Here is a 17,909-nt window from a genome sequence, read left to right as displayed (position 1 = left end):
ACCCCCTGCCAGCCCCACAAGCAGGGCACCACTTTTTGGCCCTGGCCTGCACCCACTGCACCCACTGTTTGTGCCACAGGCTCTCGGCCTTCCATCTCTACCGGGGATTCCCCGGCAAGGCCCGGCTGGCTACCCCATCCTTGGGGGGCGCAGTGCAGCTGGGGCAGTGGGTGGCCAGGCCAGCCCCACTCACGGAGAGTCGAGGGGGGGATGGCAGGGGAGGGAGGGGATGCACCAGCCGGGGGCTAATGTTACACAGGAGGAGGCCTGCCCCTCAGCTCAGTAGGTGCCAGAGCATTGGGGGGCCCTGCTAGGTGGGTAAGACTTGGCACTGGGTCGCACTGGGGAGCAACGGCCCCAGACCACAGAGGCAGCCCTGGTGCTGGACGGTGGGTGGGATGGGGGCCTTTCCCGTTGCCCCATCACAGCCCCGCGGCGCAGGACACACACACAGCAGCATGGGGCACCGTAGCAAGTCACTTTATTTCCCTGACAGGGTGGGCGGCCCTGGTGCTCGGCAGAGAAGGAGCCAGGAGTGCCAGGGGCTCCCCTCGCACCACACATCTGGGCCGGGCACCTGGGGGGGGGTTAGGGGGTGTTTTTTTCAAAAAGCATCAGGAGTCAGACACTGAGCAGCTCAGGGAGGCAGGGGGCAGCGCCGGAGGCCAAGGAGGGGCAAAGGGCACAGCGGGCACTGGCCAAGGGCAGGGGATGAGCAGACACCTACCAGGCCCCCAGCACCTTGGGAGCTCCCGCCTTCCCTAGGGCTTGGCGCTCTGGGCTGTGTGTGTGGGGCCAGTGGGCTCCGGCCCGGGGGGTGGCGGGCATCACCGCCCACTTGGTTTTCCCCTCCCTGGCTCCGGCTCCACAGCCTGCTGCCCTGGGCTCACCGAGCGGCCCTCAGACCCTTCCTGCGGCCTAGCTCATCTCAGCACCTGTGGGGCAGGGGCCCCTCAATCTCCCCCCAGGGCCCCAGACCTGGGCTGGTATGTCCTGTAGGGGCATCCCCCCGCCCAGCCCCTCCCTTGGGCCTCAGGGCTGGGCTGCTCGCTCAGAGTGGAGAGAGAGGCCCTGCGGTGCACGTCGACCCCCCTGCCCCACGGCAGCAGCTCGCCCCTCGTCCGCATATAACCGGGGCCCCAATCTGGGAAAGCGGCTTCCTGCCCCTGCCACGTCCCCCAGGGGGTGACACACAAGGGCCCCTTTCCTGCTCAAACCTAGCCCATCTCCAACCTCATTTGCCCTCTGTCATGCCCTTCACTCTGGGCCATGCCCTCTGCCAGTCTGTGCCCAGCCATCCCTCCACCCATCTACATCCCTAGCCATGCCCGCTGCCCCATATGGGCCCAGTCTGCACCCCTGCCATGCCCTCCACCCCTTTTGCACCCATGCCAAGCCCTCCTGCCCACCTATGCCCACTCTGCACCCTGGCCGTGCCCTCTGCCCCATATGTGCCCGGTCTGCACCCTGGCCGTGCCCTCTGCCCCTCCAGCAAGGCTAGTACTGGAGGAAAGCGAGAGAGGAAGTGATGAAAAACTACTATAAAAAGTTCCTCTCTTCCTTTTGTGCAGCCCAGTGCCCGCATCACGGTCCCACAGAAGAGCATTGTGGGTAGCTGGTGGGCGCCCTTGCAGAGGAGCATTGTGGGTAGCAGGCGGGCGCCATTTGGCAAGAACAGTCCTTGGTGCAGGGCAGGACAGTGGAGTCCGTGGCTGTTGGCTCTTCACCTGCGGGCGGGACGGAGTTGGGGGGGCACCAGCCTGGGGGGCGGAAGCATGTGTGTGTGAGGAGGGGAAGGGGGTGGGCGCCTCGCCGTGCCCGGTGGAGGCGCCGCAGCTCTGGGCGCTGGCTCCTGGCTAGGGCACGGTGACCTGGTAGGGGCTGCCCGGCACGCCCTCGTCGCCCCATTTGAGGATGAGGACGTAGTCCCCCTTCTCCTTGACAGTGTAGGTGACGTTGTAGACCCGGTTCCCCACGTGCTTGACGTACACCTCCTCGCAGGGCGTCTTGGGGCCGTGCACGCCCACCATCAGCATGTTGGTGCCTGCGGGGGGCAGACAGCGCGGCGGGGGTGAGGAGGAGACAGCGTCCCGGGGGGGGGGGCCAGCACCCGAAATCCCATGGAAACTGGGCAGCCAGTGCTCCCCCCATATGCCCACCCCCCGGCTCTTGGCGGCTCACGCTGACCCCCAGTGCTGAAGGAGACCTGGTTGCTGAGTTACCTCCTGCACCCCATGTTAGCGCCCCTCCCCCAGCCACGTGACCCACCAATCCCGCCCCCTGCTGGACAGGCTCTTCCCCTCCCCATTAAGCCCCACCCCTCCCCGCCAGGCCCACCCCTTGTGGCCAGGCCCCGCCCCTCCCATACCCGCCTTGCTGCAGTCCACGGTAAAGGTGTTCTTCTGGCCCACGAAGGCCTTGGTGAGCCCGGGCCCCCGGGCCACCACCTTGCTGGCGTCGGAGGAGAACTTGGGCATGGAGCTGAAGCTGCTGCCCACGGAGGATGAGGACTTGCTGACCGTCTCCACCAGGACGGTGGAGGTCTCGTGGAGGCTGTGGCCGCCGGAGAGACGTGGCCCTGGAGAGGGGCAGGGGGACATGTAACCAACCACCCCCACACACATGGTGACCCCTTTCTGGCCCATAGCCTCTAGCCAGCCAGCCCCTGCTGCCTGAGCCCCACACCTGCCTCTCATGAGAGGACGGGGAGAGCTGCCTCCAGCCTGACCAGGATCCTCCTCTGCCCCCCAGCCACTGGCATGGCTGGGACCCTGTCCCCGCACCATGCTTGGCCAGGCTCCGCCCCCCTCCCCACGCATAGCCAGGCTCCGCCCCCTCCCCATGCATGGCCAGCTTCCGCCCCCCCCGCATGGCCGTACCTGTGACCTTAGCTTTGAAGGGGCTGCCCACGATGTGCTGGGGGCCACCATACTTGATGGAGATGAGGTAGCTGCCGGGCGCCATGGGCGTGTAGGTGACCCTGTGGCCCTCAGGGCACTCCTGGCAGTCCAGCTTCACCTTGGAGGGGCCGTCGATAGTGACAGCCAGAGCACCCGAGCCGGCGTTCACCGTGTTGACGAAGAACTCCGAGGACACGCCTGGGAAGGGACGGGGGTTAGGGGGCAGCAGGGGCAGGGCCTGCCAGACCTAGCCCCTTAGCGCCAGGAGCAGGGACCGTCCGCACCGGGGGGGCAGGGGGCTGCAGCGCCAGAGGCTAAGCAGAGCTGGGGACATCGAGGGCCATGGGACCACAGGTGCCCACAAGAGGGAGATGCCAACCTCTGAGGGTTACACCTCTGGATGTCGGGAGAGAGATGGGCACAGCCTGCCAAGTGCCCCCGCATTGGGGGGGGGCAGCCCAGAGCAGAGCGTCCCCTTCCCCGACCCAACTCACAGCCCACTGGATTTCCTTGGTGGGCTCCCATCCAAGTGCTAGCGCTGCCCGGCTCGGGCACCGGATCCCCTCCCACGTCTCAGGACATGACATGGCAGCTCCTCTCGAGCGGCGCCAGGCTGGGCACAAGGGCACCAGGCAGTGCCGGGCCCCTGCCCCCCCACGGAGAGCAGCCGGGCGTGGGCTTGGGAGGGGGCTGGGCACCCATACCTGTGATGCCGCCCTCCAGGCCCGGGCCGTACGCGGAGACGAGGCCCGGGTCCCCAGCCTGGCTCTGCTCCCCCACGCGGATCTTGAAGGGGCTGCCCGGGATATGGCGCCCGTTGAACTTGACGTCGATGGAGTGCACGCCGTTCTCGCGTGGGATGAACCGGATGGTGGATTTATCTGTGGGGACAGCAGGGCTTAGAGAGCTCGGCCTGGCCCTTCCCCGGCACCTGCCCAGCCCACACGAGGCTTAGGGGCCCTGAGGAACCCACCCGGCCCGGCACAGGCTGCCAAGGCTGCTTGCTCTGACTCTGACGGTGCCACCCTCAGGCCAGTTACGGCTCTGCGTCTTCTGAGTCTCCAGGCCCCCATGTGGCAAAATCACTCCCCGCCCAGAGCTTGGGTGCAATCACCCATATGGCCAGTCCCGGGCACCTCCTCCTGCCCATGGCCTGACCCGCACGCCTGGTCTGAGGCTGGGTGCCCTCACCGCTGTCCAGCTCCGAGATGTAGCACTCCTCCACCATGCCCGAGGGCGTGTGCACCTTGGCGTCGATCACGCCCCGCGCCCCGTTGAGCTGCACCGCGAAGGATGCTGGCTGGTTGACCTTTAACCCCGTCTCCTGCGATGGCAAAGGGGGCTGAAACCAAGGCCTGGGTGGCACTGGGAGCAGCAGGGGCCGGTTTCCGGGAGGAGGTTGGTGGAGCCTTGGGTTAACCCAGGTTGGGACCATCACCCCTCAGCACGGAGGGGGCAGGGGGAGACCCGCTGCAGTGGGCACGTCAAAGCCCTGCACTCTGCTAAATCTGCCCCTCCCAGACCAGACGGGCACATGGTCGCGGTTCTGGGGTCTTCCTAGGCTGCCGGGACCACAGCCCCACTGCAATCACCCCAGCTGTGGGTCAGGATTGAGGGGCACCGGCAGAGCTGGGAGGGGGATTCCAGGGCTGGGCTAGCAGGGGATTGCGGTTTAAGGTTGAGAGACACTGGTGGGATTGTGGTTTGCGTCCCTCTGGTGCCAGCACCGCGTGCGCTGGCCCCGGCACCGAACACCCTCTCCCCCGCCAGGCCGGCTGCGTGGTACCTGGAGGCTGGTCACCGTCAGCCTGCGGGCATCGTCGGAGAGCGAGGCCACCGGCACCACGAAGGGGCTGTCAGGGACGTGCTCCTCGTTGAACTTGATGGACACCTCGTAGTCCCCTGGGGAGCAGAGCCAGTGGCACGGGTCAGGCTCTGGCCCGGCAGCCTGGGGCACCGGCACAGCTCCAAAGGGCAGGCTGCCGAGCTGTGCTGGGTGCCATGGGCCCAAGGCTGGCACCATGACGGGAGCAGGGATTGGGGGCTGGCTCCAGGGGCACTGAGTCCCTGCAGCTCCCAGGCCTGAAGCCCCCGCCCTAAGGGACCCGCAGAGCTGGCCAGGCCAGGTTCAAGGGGCCCCGCAGGCAGAGGGGGACTGGGGGTAGAAAGGGGCAACCTGATCTGTTGGGGGGGAGGCTCCTTTGCCCCTGAAAGCTGCCAGGAGATTGGGAGCAGGAGGCTGGGGGCATGGGCCGGCTGTGGGGACATGCAGGGCCCTCCATTGCCGTGGGGGGATGCTTGGGAACGATGTGGAGGGGACGGAGCCCAGCGATTGGCTGCCTTCGCACCGCCGGCCCTGACCCTCAGCCACCCCACAATGGGATACGAGGGGCCCGACCCATGGGCGGCACCGGCCCAGGCTGTGGAGGACAGCGAGGCAGACAGGGGGCTGGCGGGGAAGCGAGGAGCCAGGGCCCGGCCTCGCACACCCACCTGGCTCCTGCACGATGTAGGAGACACCGCAGGAGCCGTCCTTGCGGTCCTCGAAGGCAATCTCAGCCTTGCTGGGCCCCTCGATGGCGATGGAGAGGCCCCCGGCGCCTGCCTCCCGTGTCCAGATGCTGAACTCGGCTGGGGGCAGAACGTGCTGTCAGGGGCGGGCCCTGGGCCCAGAGCGCTCCACACTCCAGCACCCCAGCCACCCCCCGGTGCCCCAGCTGTCCCCAATGTCCCACCCCGAGCCACCCCCAAACACCCCAGCCGCTCCCTATCCCTGAGCCACCCCCCTCAACACCCCAGCCACCCCCAAGCACCCCAGCTGGCACCTTCCCTGAGCCACCACCAAATGCCAGAGCTGCCCCCCATCCCTGAGCCACCCCCCAACGCCCTAGTCACCCCCAAATGCCCGAGCCCCCCATCCCAATGCCCAAGCCTCCAATCTCTCCCCCCTGCCCCCCAATGCCCCATGCTCCCCTAAAGCCATGTGGGCTCTGGTGCCCACTCAGCGTAGGCCCCATTACCTGGCACTCCAGCGACGCCCCTCTCCAGGCCGGTGCCCCCAGCCCGCACCTTGTGGGCGCCCCCCTCGCCCATGGGCCCCACGGTGAACTGGAAGGGGCTGCCCGGCACATGCTGCCCGCGGTACTTGACGTGGACAGTGTGGGCACCCATCTCCTGGGGCACGAAGCGCACGCTGTAGGCGCTGTCCTCGCCCTCGATGATCTCCGCGTCGGCCGTCTGCCCCGACGGGCTGGTCACCTGGGCCGTCATAGTTGGGGCGCCCGCCTCACCTGGGCAACGAGAGACAGGGGGCCGTCAGCCAATCTCAGCCCTGCGGCGCTCCCCTTGCCACCAGCACTGCCATGCAGCCACCTCTGGGGTGGGGCACTGCCTGCCTGACACCCCCACACTAGGCCACGGGATGGAGCCGCAGCCCCGACCACTCTCCCCGCCACGCTTGGGGGGTGCCCCCTCCCCAGGCAGTTTGGGACAGGAAGGGAAGGAGGGTCCTGTGCTGAACAGGCACAGAGTGGGCATGGAGTTGCCTGCCTTGGGATCTGGGCAGGGTACCAGGGCTAACACCCCCATGAGGCAAAGACCCAGCAGGTGACAATGAAAAGAGATGGGGCCAGCAGCACAGCGCTCCCTGGTGCCACCCTGGGGCATCAGGGCCAGCACTGATTGTGAGGGGAGGGCATCCCCTGCAGCACAGCGTCCCCTAGTGCCACCCTGGGGCATTGGGGCCAGCACTGATTGTGAGGGGAGGGCATCCCCTCGTGGGTCGCACGCCTGGGCACATTTGTGCGAGACACATGTGCAAACCCAATGTGCCCGTGAGACCCCGCACACTGCCACATTCGCACCACCTGCCACGCCAGAGCGAGGGACGAGCTCTGGCTGCCCTGTGCATGACGGGGCGCAGGCTCCTCCCCCAGTGTCCCCAAGGGCAGGACACCCCCCGCCCAGCCAGGCTGCTGCCCATGGACAAAGCACACACATGTCCGTCCCCCCACTTTCCCCCCATGCCAGGCACACACCCTCCGGGGCGCGGGCGATGCTGCCGAAGGAGCCGAGGCTCTCGCGGCCCAGGAAGTCGCCGAAGACGTTGTGGAAGGGGGCCCCGCCGACCTGCGTGGACTCCTCCACCCGCACCTCCCGTGTGGTCTCGCCGCCCCGCGTCTTGCTGATCTCGGTGCGCTCGGTGCGCGTGTAGGTGTGGCTGCTGCGCGTGAAGGTGCGCGTGAGCCGCTCCTGCGCCGACACCATCTGGAACCAATTTCCTGCACAGCACGGGGGGGTGGAAATCAGAGACGGGGTGCTGGGCCCCTGCCCCTAGCCCCTCAGCTCCCCATGGGCCCGGACCCACCACCTGCCCCCTAGTACCTGCTCCTCCCCAGAGCCAGCAGCATCCCACTGCCAGGAAAGGGCCCTCCCCGCCCCCGCGGTGCCTGCTCCTCCCCAGAGCCAGCAGCATCCCACTGCTGGGGAAGGGCCCTCCCCGTCCTTTTCACCCCCTAGCCCTGAGCCCCCCGAGGGCTGCAAATGGCTCCCAGTCCTGGCCCCCCATCCACAGGGCTCAGCGTTCCTGCCAGGGGCCCAGTTGGGCAGGCAGCCCCTGCCATGTGTTCAGTCCTGCCCAGCAGCATGGGGCTGGGCGTGTCCCCCAGGCTGGGAGCAGAGCCCCCCCCGGCTGTACCTGGGATCTTGAGGTTGAGGTCGCAGGTGCTGCCGATGCTGGCGATGGAGGGCGCCTGGCGCCGGCGGGTGATGCTCTCCTTCATGCGCCCCTCGCCCGTCACCTTCACCGTGAAGGGGCTCCCTGCACATGGACACGCCAGTCAGCCGCGCCCCCTGCCCCACCCCTGGCTCCCCACCCCACCCCCTGCCCTGCCTGCAGGGGATGGCATGGCGCCTCGGGGGAGAATGACACAACGCAGCCCCCTGCACTTCCAAACAACTTCCCCTTGGGGCTTGGTGCCAGCACCCCCTGGGCTAAGGGGAAACCGAGGCACCAACGCTTCTCCCTTAATGGCCAGGAGCCACCTGGGCTGCTTCTCTGCCTTCAGCAGCACAGCTGGGGAGAGGACTCAGGAGTCCTGACTCCCAGCCCCCAGATCTAACCACTAGGCACCACTCCTCTCCCAGAGCTGGGGAGAGAACCCAGGAGTCCTGGCTCCCAGCCTCCCTGCTCTACCCACTAGGACCCACTCCCTTCCCAGAGCTGCGGCTAGAACCCAGGAGTCCTGGCTCCCAGCCCTTCCCCCCACTCTAGCTGCTCCACTGAGCCACATTGCCCTTGGCAGGCTGCCGTCCCCGGGGGCCAGTCTCTGCCAGCCCGGCTGTGCCCTGGCCATGCCCCCGGCACCTGGCACGTGCTTGTCGGCGAACTTGATGTTGATGATGTAGTTCCCGGGCTCGGTGGGGCAGTAGGTCACCTTGCAGGTGCCGTCCTCCACGTCCTCGCAGTTAATGTCCACCTTGCTGGGCCCCTCGATGGACAGGCCCAGCCCGCCGTAGCCTGGGGACGAATGAGCGTGAGCGTCGTGGGCACCGCACCAGCCAGAGCCCCCCACCGGGCACGCTGCCCGCCAGCACGGCGCCTGGGACCCCCCCAGCACCATCCAGATCCCCCCACCAGGCACACTGCTCGCCAGCACAGCACCTGGAACCCCCACAGCGCCAGCTGGAGCCCCCCACCAGGAACGCTGCCCGCCAGCACAGCACCTGGAACCCCCCCAGCACCAGCTGGAGCCCCCCACCAGGCACACTGCTCGCCAGCACAGCACCTGGAACTCCCACAGCGCCAACTGAAGCCCCCCACAGGACATGCTGCCCCCCAGCACAGCGCCTGGGACCTCCCCAGAACCAGCCAGAGCCTCCCCAGTGGGCACGCTGCCTGCCAGCACAGAGCCTGGAACCCCCCCAGTGCCAGCCGCAGTCCTCCACTGGGCACACTGCTTGCCAGCACGGCTCCTGGAACCCCCAGTGCCAGCCGGAGCCCCCCACCGGGCACACTGCCTGCCAGCACAGCACCTGGAACCCCCCCAGTGCCAGCCAGAGCCCCCAACCGGGCACGCTGCTCGCCAGCACAGAGCCTGGAACCCCCCCAGTGCCAGCTGGAGACTCCTCAGTGGGCACACTGCCCACCAGCACTGCTCCTGGGACCCCCAGTGCCTGTCGGAGCCCTCCCAGTGGGCACACTGCCCACCAGCACTGCTCCTGGGACCCCCCCAGTGCCTGTCGGAGCCCTCCCAGTGGGCACCCTGCTCACCAGCACAGCGTCTGGGACCCCGCGGTGGCAGATCCACACCCCTCTCTGGTTAGAACAGTGGTTCTCAAACTTTCATACTGAGGACCCCTTTCATGTAGCAAGTCTCTGAGTGTGACCCCCCCCTTATACATTACAAACACTTTTCAATATATTGAACACCATTCTAAAGGCTAGAGACAAAGCAGGGTTTGGGGTGGAGGCTGATGGCTCACGACCCCCATATAATAACCTCGCGACCCCCTGAGGGGTCCCGACCCCCAGTTTGAGACCCCCTGGGTTAGGACATCCCCCGAGCCCAGGAGCCCCCCAGCCACCCCCGGCTCCGTGCATGAGCCTCACCTGCGGTGCGGGTGTCCACGATGAACTCGGACACCTCGAAGGTGCGCCCCTCCACCAGCCCCTGGCCCCACACCTTCACCTTGCTGGCGTCGCCGATCTCCGACTGCCCCACCAGGATCTTGAAGGGGCTGTTGGAGACGTGCTTCCCGCTCTTCCGCACGCTCACCACGTGCTCCCCCACCTCCTTGGGGGTGAACGAGATGCCTGGGGGAGACGGGTAGGTCAGTGCCCACGGGCGATGGGAACTGCCAGCAAGCCCGGTACCCCTCCCTCGCCACCCAGAGTCACGGGCCCAGCCAGCCCGATGCCCCCTCCCTCGCCACCCAGAGCCGCGGGCCCAGCCGGCCCGGTGACAAGCTATAAAAATGTTACCAAAGCTTGAAAGCCAGAAACCCTGGGTATCTGAAAGCTGTAGATCTCCCCACCCACCCAGAGCCACGGGCCCAGCCGGCCCGGTGCCCCTTCCCCCAATCCAGAGCCGGCCCGGTGCCCCCTCCCCCAACCCAGAGCCGCGGGCCCAGCCGGCCCTGCCCCGGCACTGTACCGATGTGCCGGTTGGGCAGTCTCTTCAGCAGGCAGGGCTCCTCGTGGCCGGAGGGCGCCCGGATGGAGGCCGTCAGCAGGCTCAGGTCGCTCTCGCTGATCTTCAGTGACACGTCGGTGGAGGTGCCCACATTGAGCTGGGATGTCCGCATGGAGTCGTCCCCTGTGGGTGGGGTGGGGGGCTGTTACTGGGGGGCACGGCCAGGGGACGGGATGGGGGACACAGATTGGCCATGGGGAGGGGCCCATTGCAGGGGACAGAGGCCAGGCAGAGGCAGGTGGTGGTCCCGGGGGCTGTGTGGAGGTCCCTCAGGGTGATGGGGGCCCCAGGGGCTGGCTGGGGCCAGGTGGGGGTCCGTCAGGGTGGCAGGGGCTCTGGGGGCTGGATGGGGGCAGGTGGGGGTCCATTGGGATGGTTTGGGCTCCAGGGACAGGCGGGGGCCCCGAGGTTGGTGGGGCACAGGTGGGGGTCTGTTGGGGTGGCTGGGGCTCCAGGGACAGGCGGGGGTCCTGGGGGCTGCCTGGGGGCAGGTGGGGGTCTGTCGGGGTGGTGGGGGCTCCAGGGACAGGTGGGGGCTCCAGGGGCTGCCTGGGGGCAGGTGAGGGTCTGTCGGGGTGGCGGAGGTTTTGGGAGCTGCCTGGGGGCAGGTGGGGGCCCAGTGGGGTGGCGGGGGTCCTGGAGGCAGGAGGGGGAGAGCTGGGAGGTCCGGCAGGGTGGTGGGAGCAGGCTGGGGGCAAGGGGGTTTGGGGGGGGGAAGAGCTGGGAGGTCCGGCAGAGTGGCAGGGATTTCGGGAGTTGCCTGGGGGCAGGTGGGGGCCTGGCGGGGTGGCAGGGGTCCTGGGGGCAGCGGGGGGATAGCTGGGAGGTCAGGCAGGGTGGCGGGAGCTGGCTGGGGGCAGAGGAGGGAGAGCTGAGAGGTCCGGCAGGGTGGTGGAGGCTGGCTGGGGGCAGGGGAGGGAGAGCTGGGGGGTCCAGTGGGGTGGCGGGAGCTGGCTGGGGAAAGAGGAGGGAGAGCTGGGGGCTCCGGCAGGGTGGCAGGAGCTGGCTGGGGGCGGGGGGGGGGGAGAGCTGGGGGGTCCGGCAGGGTGGCGGAGGCTGGCTGGGGGCAGGGGAGGGAGAGCTGGGGGGTCCAGCGGGGTGGCAGGGGTCCTGGGGGCAGTGGGAGGAGAGCTGCGGGGTCCGGCAGGGTGGCGGGGGGAAGGGGAGGGAGAGCTGGGGGTCTGGCAGGGTGGCGGGAGCTGGCGGGGGGCAGAGGAGGGAGAGCTGGGGGTCCGGCAGGGTGGCGGGAGCTGGCGGGGGGCAGGGGAGGGGGAGCTGGCAGGGGGCAGGGGAGGGAGAGCTGGGGGGTCCGGCAGGGTGGCGGGAGCTGGCTGGGGGCAGTGGGAGGAGAGCTGGGGGGTCCGGCAGGGTGGCGGGAGCTGGCGGGGGGCAGGGGAGGGAGAGCTGGGGGGTCCGGCAGGGTGGCGGGAGCTGGCTGGGGGCAGTGGGAGGAGAGCTGGGGGGTCCGGCAGGGTGGCGGGAGCTGGCGGGGGGCAGGGGAGGGAGAGCTGGGGGGTCCGGCAGGGTGGCGGGAGCTGGCTGGGGGCAGTGGGAGGAGAGCTGGGGGGTCCGGCAGGGTGGCGGGAGCTGGCTGGGGGCAGGGGAGGGAGAGCTGGGGGGTCTGGCAGGGTGGCGGGAGCTGGCGGGGGGCAGGGGAGGGAGAGCTGGGGGGTCCGGCAGGGTGGCGGGGGCTGGCTGGGGGCTCACCAGTGATCTTGGCGGTGAAGGGGCTCCCTGGGACGTGCTGCTCGTCGAAGCGGACGATGACGCTGTAGTCGCCGGGCGCGGTGGGCAGGTAGGACACGGTGCAGGTCCCGTCCTTGTTGTCTTTGCAGGTGATCTCGGCCTTGGACGGGCCCTCGACGGCCAGCGACAGCCCCCCTGGGGAGCCGGGTGTCAGGGGTGACATGAGCACGGCCCCCGCCCTTCCCCCCCAGCCTGCCCTGCCGCCCACCTTCCCCGCCCGTCTCCCCCAGCCCCCCACCAACCTTCCCCTGCCTGCCCCCTCCCTTCCCCCGACCAGTCCCCCAACCCCCCACCAACCTTCCCCTGCCTGCCCCCTCCCTTCTCCCAGACCAGTCCCCGAACCCCCCACCAACCTTCCCCTGCCTGCCCCCTCCCTTCCCCCGACCAGTCCCCCAGCCCCCCACCAACCTTCCCCTGCCTGCCCCCTCCCCTCCCCCGACCAGTCCCCCAACCCCCCACCAACCTTCCCCTGCCTGCCCCCTCCCTTCCCCCCCACCAGTCCCCCAACCCCCCACCAACCGTCCCCTGCCTGCCCCCTCCCTTCCCCCGACCAGTCCCCCAGCCCCCCACCAACCTTCCCCTGCCTGCCCCCTTCCTTCCCCCGACCAGTCCCCCAGCCCCCCACCAACCTTCCCCTGCCTGCCCCCTCCCCTCCTCCGACCAGTCCCCCAACCCCCCACCAACCTTCTCCTGCCTGCCCCCTCCCTTCTCCCAGACCAGTCCCCCAACCCCCCACCAACCTTCCCCTGCCTGCCCCCTCCCTTCCCCCGACCAGTCCCCCAGCCCCCCACCAACCTTCCCCTGCCTGCCCCCTCCCCTCCCCCGACCAGTCCCCCAACCCCCCACCAACCTTCCCCTGCCTGCCCCCTCCCTTCCCCCCCACCAGTCCCCCAACCCCCCACCAACCGTCCCCTGCCTGCCCCCTCCCTTCCCCCGACCAGTCCCCCAGCCCCCCACCAACCTTCCCCTGCCTGCCCCTCCCTTCCCCCGACCAGTCCCCCAGCCCCCCACCAACCTTCCCCTGCCTGCCCCCTTCCTTCCCCCGACCAGTCCCCCAGCCCCCCACCAACCTTCCCCTGCCTGCCCCCTCCCCTCCTCCGACCAGTCCCCCAACCCCCCACCAACCTTCTCCTGCCTGCCCCCTCCCTTCTCCCAGACCAGTCCCCCAACCCCCCACCAACCTTCCCCTGCCTGCCCCCTCCCTTCCCCCGACCAGTCCCCCAACCCCCCACCAACCTTCCCCTGCCTGCCCCCTCCCTTCCCCCCCACCAGTCCCCCAACCCCCCACCAACCGTCCCCTGCCTGCCCCCTCCCTTCCCCCGACCAGTCCCCCAGCCCCCCACCAACCTTCCCCTGCCTGCCCCTCCCTTCCCCCGACCAGTCCCCCAGCCCCCCACCAACCTTCCCCTGCCTGCCCCCTTCCTTCCCCCGACCAGTCCCCCAACCCCCCACCAACCTTCCCCTGCCTGCCCCCTCCCTTCCCCCGACCAGTCCCCCAGCCCCCCACCAACCTTCCCCTGCCTGCCCCCTCCCTTCCCCCGACCAGTCCCCCAGCCCCCCACCAACCTTCCCCTGCCTGCCCCCTCCCCTCCCCCGACCAGTCCCCCAACCCCCCACCAGCCTTCCCCTGCCTGCCCCTCCCCTCCCCCGACCAGTCCCCCCGTACCTTCGCCGGCGCCCTTGGTGACGATGGTGAAGGTGGCCGGCCTGTTGACCATGCCGTGGCTCAGGCCGGGCCCGTAGGCGCTCACGTGGCGGGTGTGGATGGCGTCCACGTAGAACTGCAGGGGGCTCCCTGGGGAGGGGAGGCAGGGGCACCGTGACTGGGGGCTGGCGGGGTGTGTGGGGAGGTCCTGGGGGGCAGGGGCTCATGGGACACTGGGGGTCCTGGGGGGCAGGGAGGAGGCTGGGGGCTTGCAGGGGGGTCCTGGGGTCATGGCCCCAGGGGCTGTGCCAGGCCTGGCAGGAGAGGCCGGCGCTGAGCCCTGGGGACCCCAGGCTGGCCGGCTCCAGGGGGGCGGGGGTCGCTTGGCCTCACACCAGGCCTGGGCTCTCAGCCCCATCGGGGGCCGGCTCCTCCGAACTGGGCTGGTGCTGGGGGGGCTGGCTCCAGGGAGGGGGCAGAGCTTGGGAGTGGGGCCTGGGCCCCCCTCTGGCCACATCAGGCAGGGGAGGAAGGGGCCATGGGGAACATGGCACCGGGGGGGATCAACTGGGGGCTGGGAAGGGCCCCAGGGATCATCTGGGGGCTGAGGGGGGCCCCAGGGCTCTCTGGGCCCTTCTCCCCATGGGATCCCCTGCCCCTGGCACACAGGGCAAGGCCCTGTCAGGAGTAGCCCGTCCCGGCCACAAGGGGCAGGGCTGGGGGCAGGGCGCTCCCATCACCCCCATTGGGACCTGTTCCCCCACCCCGCAGGAGCCATGGCCGGGCGGGTCCCGGGGCCCCCAGCTGAGGGGCGGGGCACTCCCATCACCCCCATTGGGAGCTGGTTCCCCCACCCCCCAGGAGCCGTGGCCGGGCGGGTCCCAGGGCCCCCAGCTGAGGGCAGGGCCGGAGGCAGGCGCTCCCATCACCCCCATTGGGCGCTGTTCCTCCACCCCCCAGGAGCCATGGCCAGGTGGGTCCGGGGTCCCCAGCTGGGGGCAGGGCCGGAGGCCGGGCGCTCCCATCACCCCCATTTGGAGCTGTTCCCCCACTCCCCAGGAGCTGTGGCCGGGCGGGTCCCGGGGCCCCCAGCTGGGGGGACAGGGCACTCCCATCACCCCCATTGGGAGCTGGTACCCCCACCCCCAGGAGCCGTGGCCGGGCGGGTCCCAGGGCCCCCAGCTGGCGGGGCCGGCGCTCACCGGGGATGTGGTTGCCGTCGTATTTGATGTCCATCTCATGCAGCCCCTTTTCCACCGGTGCAAACCGCACGGTCACCGTCCCGTCCTTGTTATCCGTGATGCTGGGCCGGGCCGTCTTCCCCGAGGGCATGCGCACCTCGCCTGGGGGGTGGGGGTGGCACCGTCAGCGGGCACCTTCCGCCTGCCCGGGCACTGCCCCAGGCCTCCCACCCCCTGCTCCGCCCCCTGAGCTCTCCCACCCCTACCTGCTCCACCCCGAGCTCCCCCACCCCCGCCTGCTCCGCACCCGAGCTCCCCCACTCCTACCTGCTCCATCCCCCGAGCTCTCCCCCTGCTACTACGCCCCTGGACACTCCACCCCTACCCTCTCCCTCCAGCCCCTCAAGCTCTCCCACCCCATCCCCCGAGCTCTCCCCCTGCTACTACCCCCCAGACCCTCCCACTCTACCCCCTCCCTCCAGCCCCCAAGCTCTCCCACCCCTACCTGCTCCACCCCCCCGAGCTCTCCCACCCCTACCCACTCCATCCCCCAAGCTCTCCCCCTGCTACTACCCCCCCAGACCCTTCCACCCCTACCCCCTCCCTCCAGCCCAAGCTCTCCCACCCCTACCTGCTCCACCACCCCAAGCTCTCCCACCCCTACCCGCTTCACCTCTGCTCCTACCCCCTGAACTCTCCACTCCTACCATCACCCACCAACCCCGCCAAGCTCTCCCACCCCCTCACTCTACCCCTCTACTCCCCAGCTTTCAACTCTCACCCCACCCCCTCCCTTCAACCCTCCTGAGCTCTCACCCCCAACCCCCCCAACTCCTCTCCCACCCACCCACTCCACCCCCCTGATCTCTCCCCACACAGTGCCGTCCCGCCCTGCCCAGTGTGGAACTGGGATGGAGGCTGCACGCTGCCCAGCCCTGGCTGGTGCCCTGGTGCCAGGCTCCCCCCACCCGTACCGGTGATCTCCCCTTTCTGCACGGTGAGGGGGATGACGAGGTTGAAGGGCCGCAGCATGGAGTCCAGGCTCTCAGCGGGCACGACGGGCTGGTCCGTGGCCTGGCAGGGTGGAGGGAGGGGGCAGAGAGAGAGAGAGAGAGAGAGAGAGAGCATTGGCATGGGAGGCAGGGTGCCCGAGGCGGAGCAGGAGAGGAGCAGAGAGCGACAGGCCCAGGGCCCCGCACGGGCCCATGGGAGACAGAGCTGCAAGAGAAGGGGGGCGTGAGGGTGCAGGTACCCCAGCTGGGTGGAGCTCACTGTGGGGGGAATCACTGCACTCAGAGCTTTGGGGGGGGCCCCTCATCCCGCGGCCCCTAAACCCCAAGTGTGAGACAAGCATTGGCGCCAGCTCTTCATGGACATGGTGCACTGGGCACCCAGGGGATTCGCCCGTGGGCAGATGCACGGGCACCTACGAGGGAGGGGCTGGCGTGTGCCCTGCTGAGGGCGAGGGGCCGAGCAATGTCCCGGGCAGAGATGGGGGAGAGGCAGCAGGATAGGGCAGAGAGAGGCAGCGGGGCCGAGAGGAGCTCCTGGTACCCAGCGTGCCGGGGAGCCGCCAGCCTGGTGCGGAGAGAAGGGCTGGTGCAACTGGAGCGAGTCGCACGGCTCCTCGACGTGGGGGATGGTCTCGCATGCCTGGCAGGAGGCAAGGAACAGGTTAACATGGGTGGCCATGTCGGCTCCACAGCTCGTAGCCACGCTGCTGGGGGGTGCCCCACAGGATCCCACTGCCCAGGCACAGGGGTCGCTCGCCCGGCACTGAAATGCAGCCACCTCTGGGGTGGGATGCGGCAGCTGGCTAACAGCCCTGCAGCAACAGCGTCCAGTGAGGAAGGGTCCCCGCAGCTAAGGCAGGGCTCTCCTGCAGCGCCCCGGCCGGGGGGCCTGGAACACCCAGGGTCCCTCCATGCTGAACGATGGCAGCTCGGGCAGCACAGCGCCCCCTAGTGCCACCTGTGGCCCTGCAAGGGGCGTACACCCCATCCCGAGCCCCCTGTCCCTGCAGCACAGCGCCCCCTAGTGTCACCCTGCGGCACTGACAAGGGGCGTACACCCCCCGCTGAGCCCTCTCTCCCTGCAGCACAGCGCCCCCTAGTGCCACCCTGCGGCACTGACAAGGGGCGTAACACCCCCTCCCGAGCCCCCTGTCCCTGCAGCACAGCGCCCCCTAGTGCCACCCTGCGGCACTGACAAGGGGCGTACACCCCCCCAAGACCCCTCTCCCTGCAGCACAGCACCCCCTAGTGCCGCCCTGCGGCACTGACAAGGGGCGTACACCCCCCCAAGACCCCTCTCCCTGCAGCAGAGTGCCCCCTAGTGCCACCCTATGGCACTGACAAGGGGTGTACTCCTCTCCCCGAACCCCCTCTCCCCGCAGCATAGCGCCCCCTAGTACCACCCTGCGGCACTGACAAGGGGCTTAACCCCCCAACCCCCTCTCCCTGCAGCACAGCACCCCCTAGTGTCACCCTGCGGCACTGACAAGGGGTGTACGCCCCCCGCTGAGCCCCCTCTCCCTGCAGCACAGCGCCCCCTAGTGCCGCACTGGGGCCAGCGCTGACCCCGATGGTCCCAGCGGGACTCCCAGCCCCCGGGTTTCCCTGTAGGTCTCCCCACCCGCAGCCTGACCCACCAGCACGTGGAAGGGGCTGTTGGGGATGAGCTCGCCCCCGAAGCGGATGGTGATGACGTATTTGCCCGGCTTGGGCGCCGTGTAGTAGATATCGAAGGTGCCGTCGTGGTTCTCCACCACGTCCACATCCAGCTCGGCCCCGTCCGGCGTGGACACCTTGCACGTCACCTTCCCCTTGCCCGCTGCCTTGGCGTCCACCGTGATCACCGTCTCCTCCCCAATCTGGATGGTGGGGCCCAAGCAGGCGCCTGTGGGGCAGAGGGGTATGGTCAGCGAGGGGGGACAGGTGCCAGGGCTGTGCCAACAGGCAGGGATGGCACCAGCCCTGCCAGAATCAACCCCACCTGCCCAGTCCAAGGGAGCTGAGCCTGTCTGGGGTTCAAGTCCCACCCCAGGCAGCCAACGCCCTAGAAGTCGGCTCAAACCAGCCCGCAGAGGCCCAGGTGTCCGGCCGCATTGCCCTACTTAGCCTGGTGTGACGAAGTGGGACTGTTCTCAATGTTTCCTCTGAATACTGTGTGTGTGCCTCAGTTTCCCCTATGCCTTTCTTAAGTCTCCAGCTTGCATAAACTGCCGACGCTCTGTCTCCTGGCA

At 69.2% G+C, this 17,909-nt stretch overlaps 1 protein-coding gene across 2 annotated transcripts in view; it reads right to left on the bottom strand.

Moving 5' to 3' along the window:
* Window positions 1-1,205: 1,205 nt before the first annotated feature.
* Window positions 1,206-17,909, bottom strand: part of FLNC (filamin C) — a 68,017-nt gene continuing 51,313 nt past the window's right edge. The window contains exons 30-48 of one of the 2 annotated variants that reach the window (XM_050929927.1): window positions 17,316-17,563; window positions 16,220-16,318; window positions 15,640-15,739; window positions 14,687-14,827; window positions 13,506-13,634; window positions 11,801-11,974; window positions 10,055-10,216; window positions 9,511-9,714; window positions 8,266-8,418; window positions 7,597-7,719; window positions 6,938-7,180; window positions 5,921-6,190; window positions 5,394-5,531; window positions 4,687-4,802; window positions 4,092-4,224; window positions 3,605-3,781; window positions 2,880-3,098; window positions 2,369-2,578; window positions 1,206-2,044 (exon numbers count right to left, since the gene is read on the bottom strand). In XM_050929927.1, coding sequence (XP_050785884.1) covers window positions 1,857-2,044; window positions 2,369-2,578; window positions 2,880-3,098; window positions 3,605-3,781; window positions 4,092-4,224; window positions 4,687-4,802; window positions 5,394-5,531; window positions 5,921-6,190; window positions 6,938-7,180; window positions 7,597-7,719; window positions 8,266-8,418; window positions 9,511-9,714; window positions 10,055-10,216; window positions 11,801-11,974; window positions 13,506-13,634; window positions 14,687-14,827; window positions 15,640-15,739; window positions 16,220-16,318; window positions 17,316-17,563 — 3,227 coding nt within the window. In that variant the 3' untranslated portion in view covers window positions 1,206-1,856. The remainder of the gene's footprint in view (window positions 2,045-2,368; window positions 2,579-2,879; window positions 3,099-3,604; window positions 3,782-4,091; window positions 4,225-4,686; window positions 4,803-5,393; window positions 5,532-5,920; window positions 6,191-6,937; window positions 7,181-7,596; window positions 7,720-8,265; window positions 8,419-9,510; window positions 9,715-10,054; window positions 10,217-11,800; window positions 11,975-13,505; window positions 13,635-14,686; window positions 14,828-15,639; window positions 15,740-16,219; window positions 16,319-17,315; window positions 17,564-17,909) is intronic. The other variant, XM_050929937.1, reaches the window with a different exon arrangement.

Source organism: Gopherus flavomarginatus, chromosome 1, assembly GCF_025201925.1.
Source record: "Gopherus flavomarginatus isolate rGopFla2 chromosome 1, rGopFla2.mat.asm, whole genome shotgun sequence".
Taxonomy (NCBI): Eukaryota; Metazoa; Chordata; order Testudines; family Testudinidae; genus Gopherus; species Gopherus flavomarginatus.
Note: the sequence above shows the minus strand (reverse complement) of the source record. Positions and strands in the feature narration are given on the sequence as shown.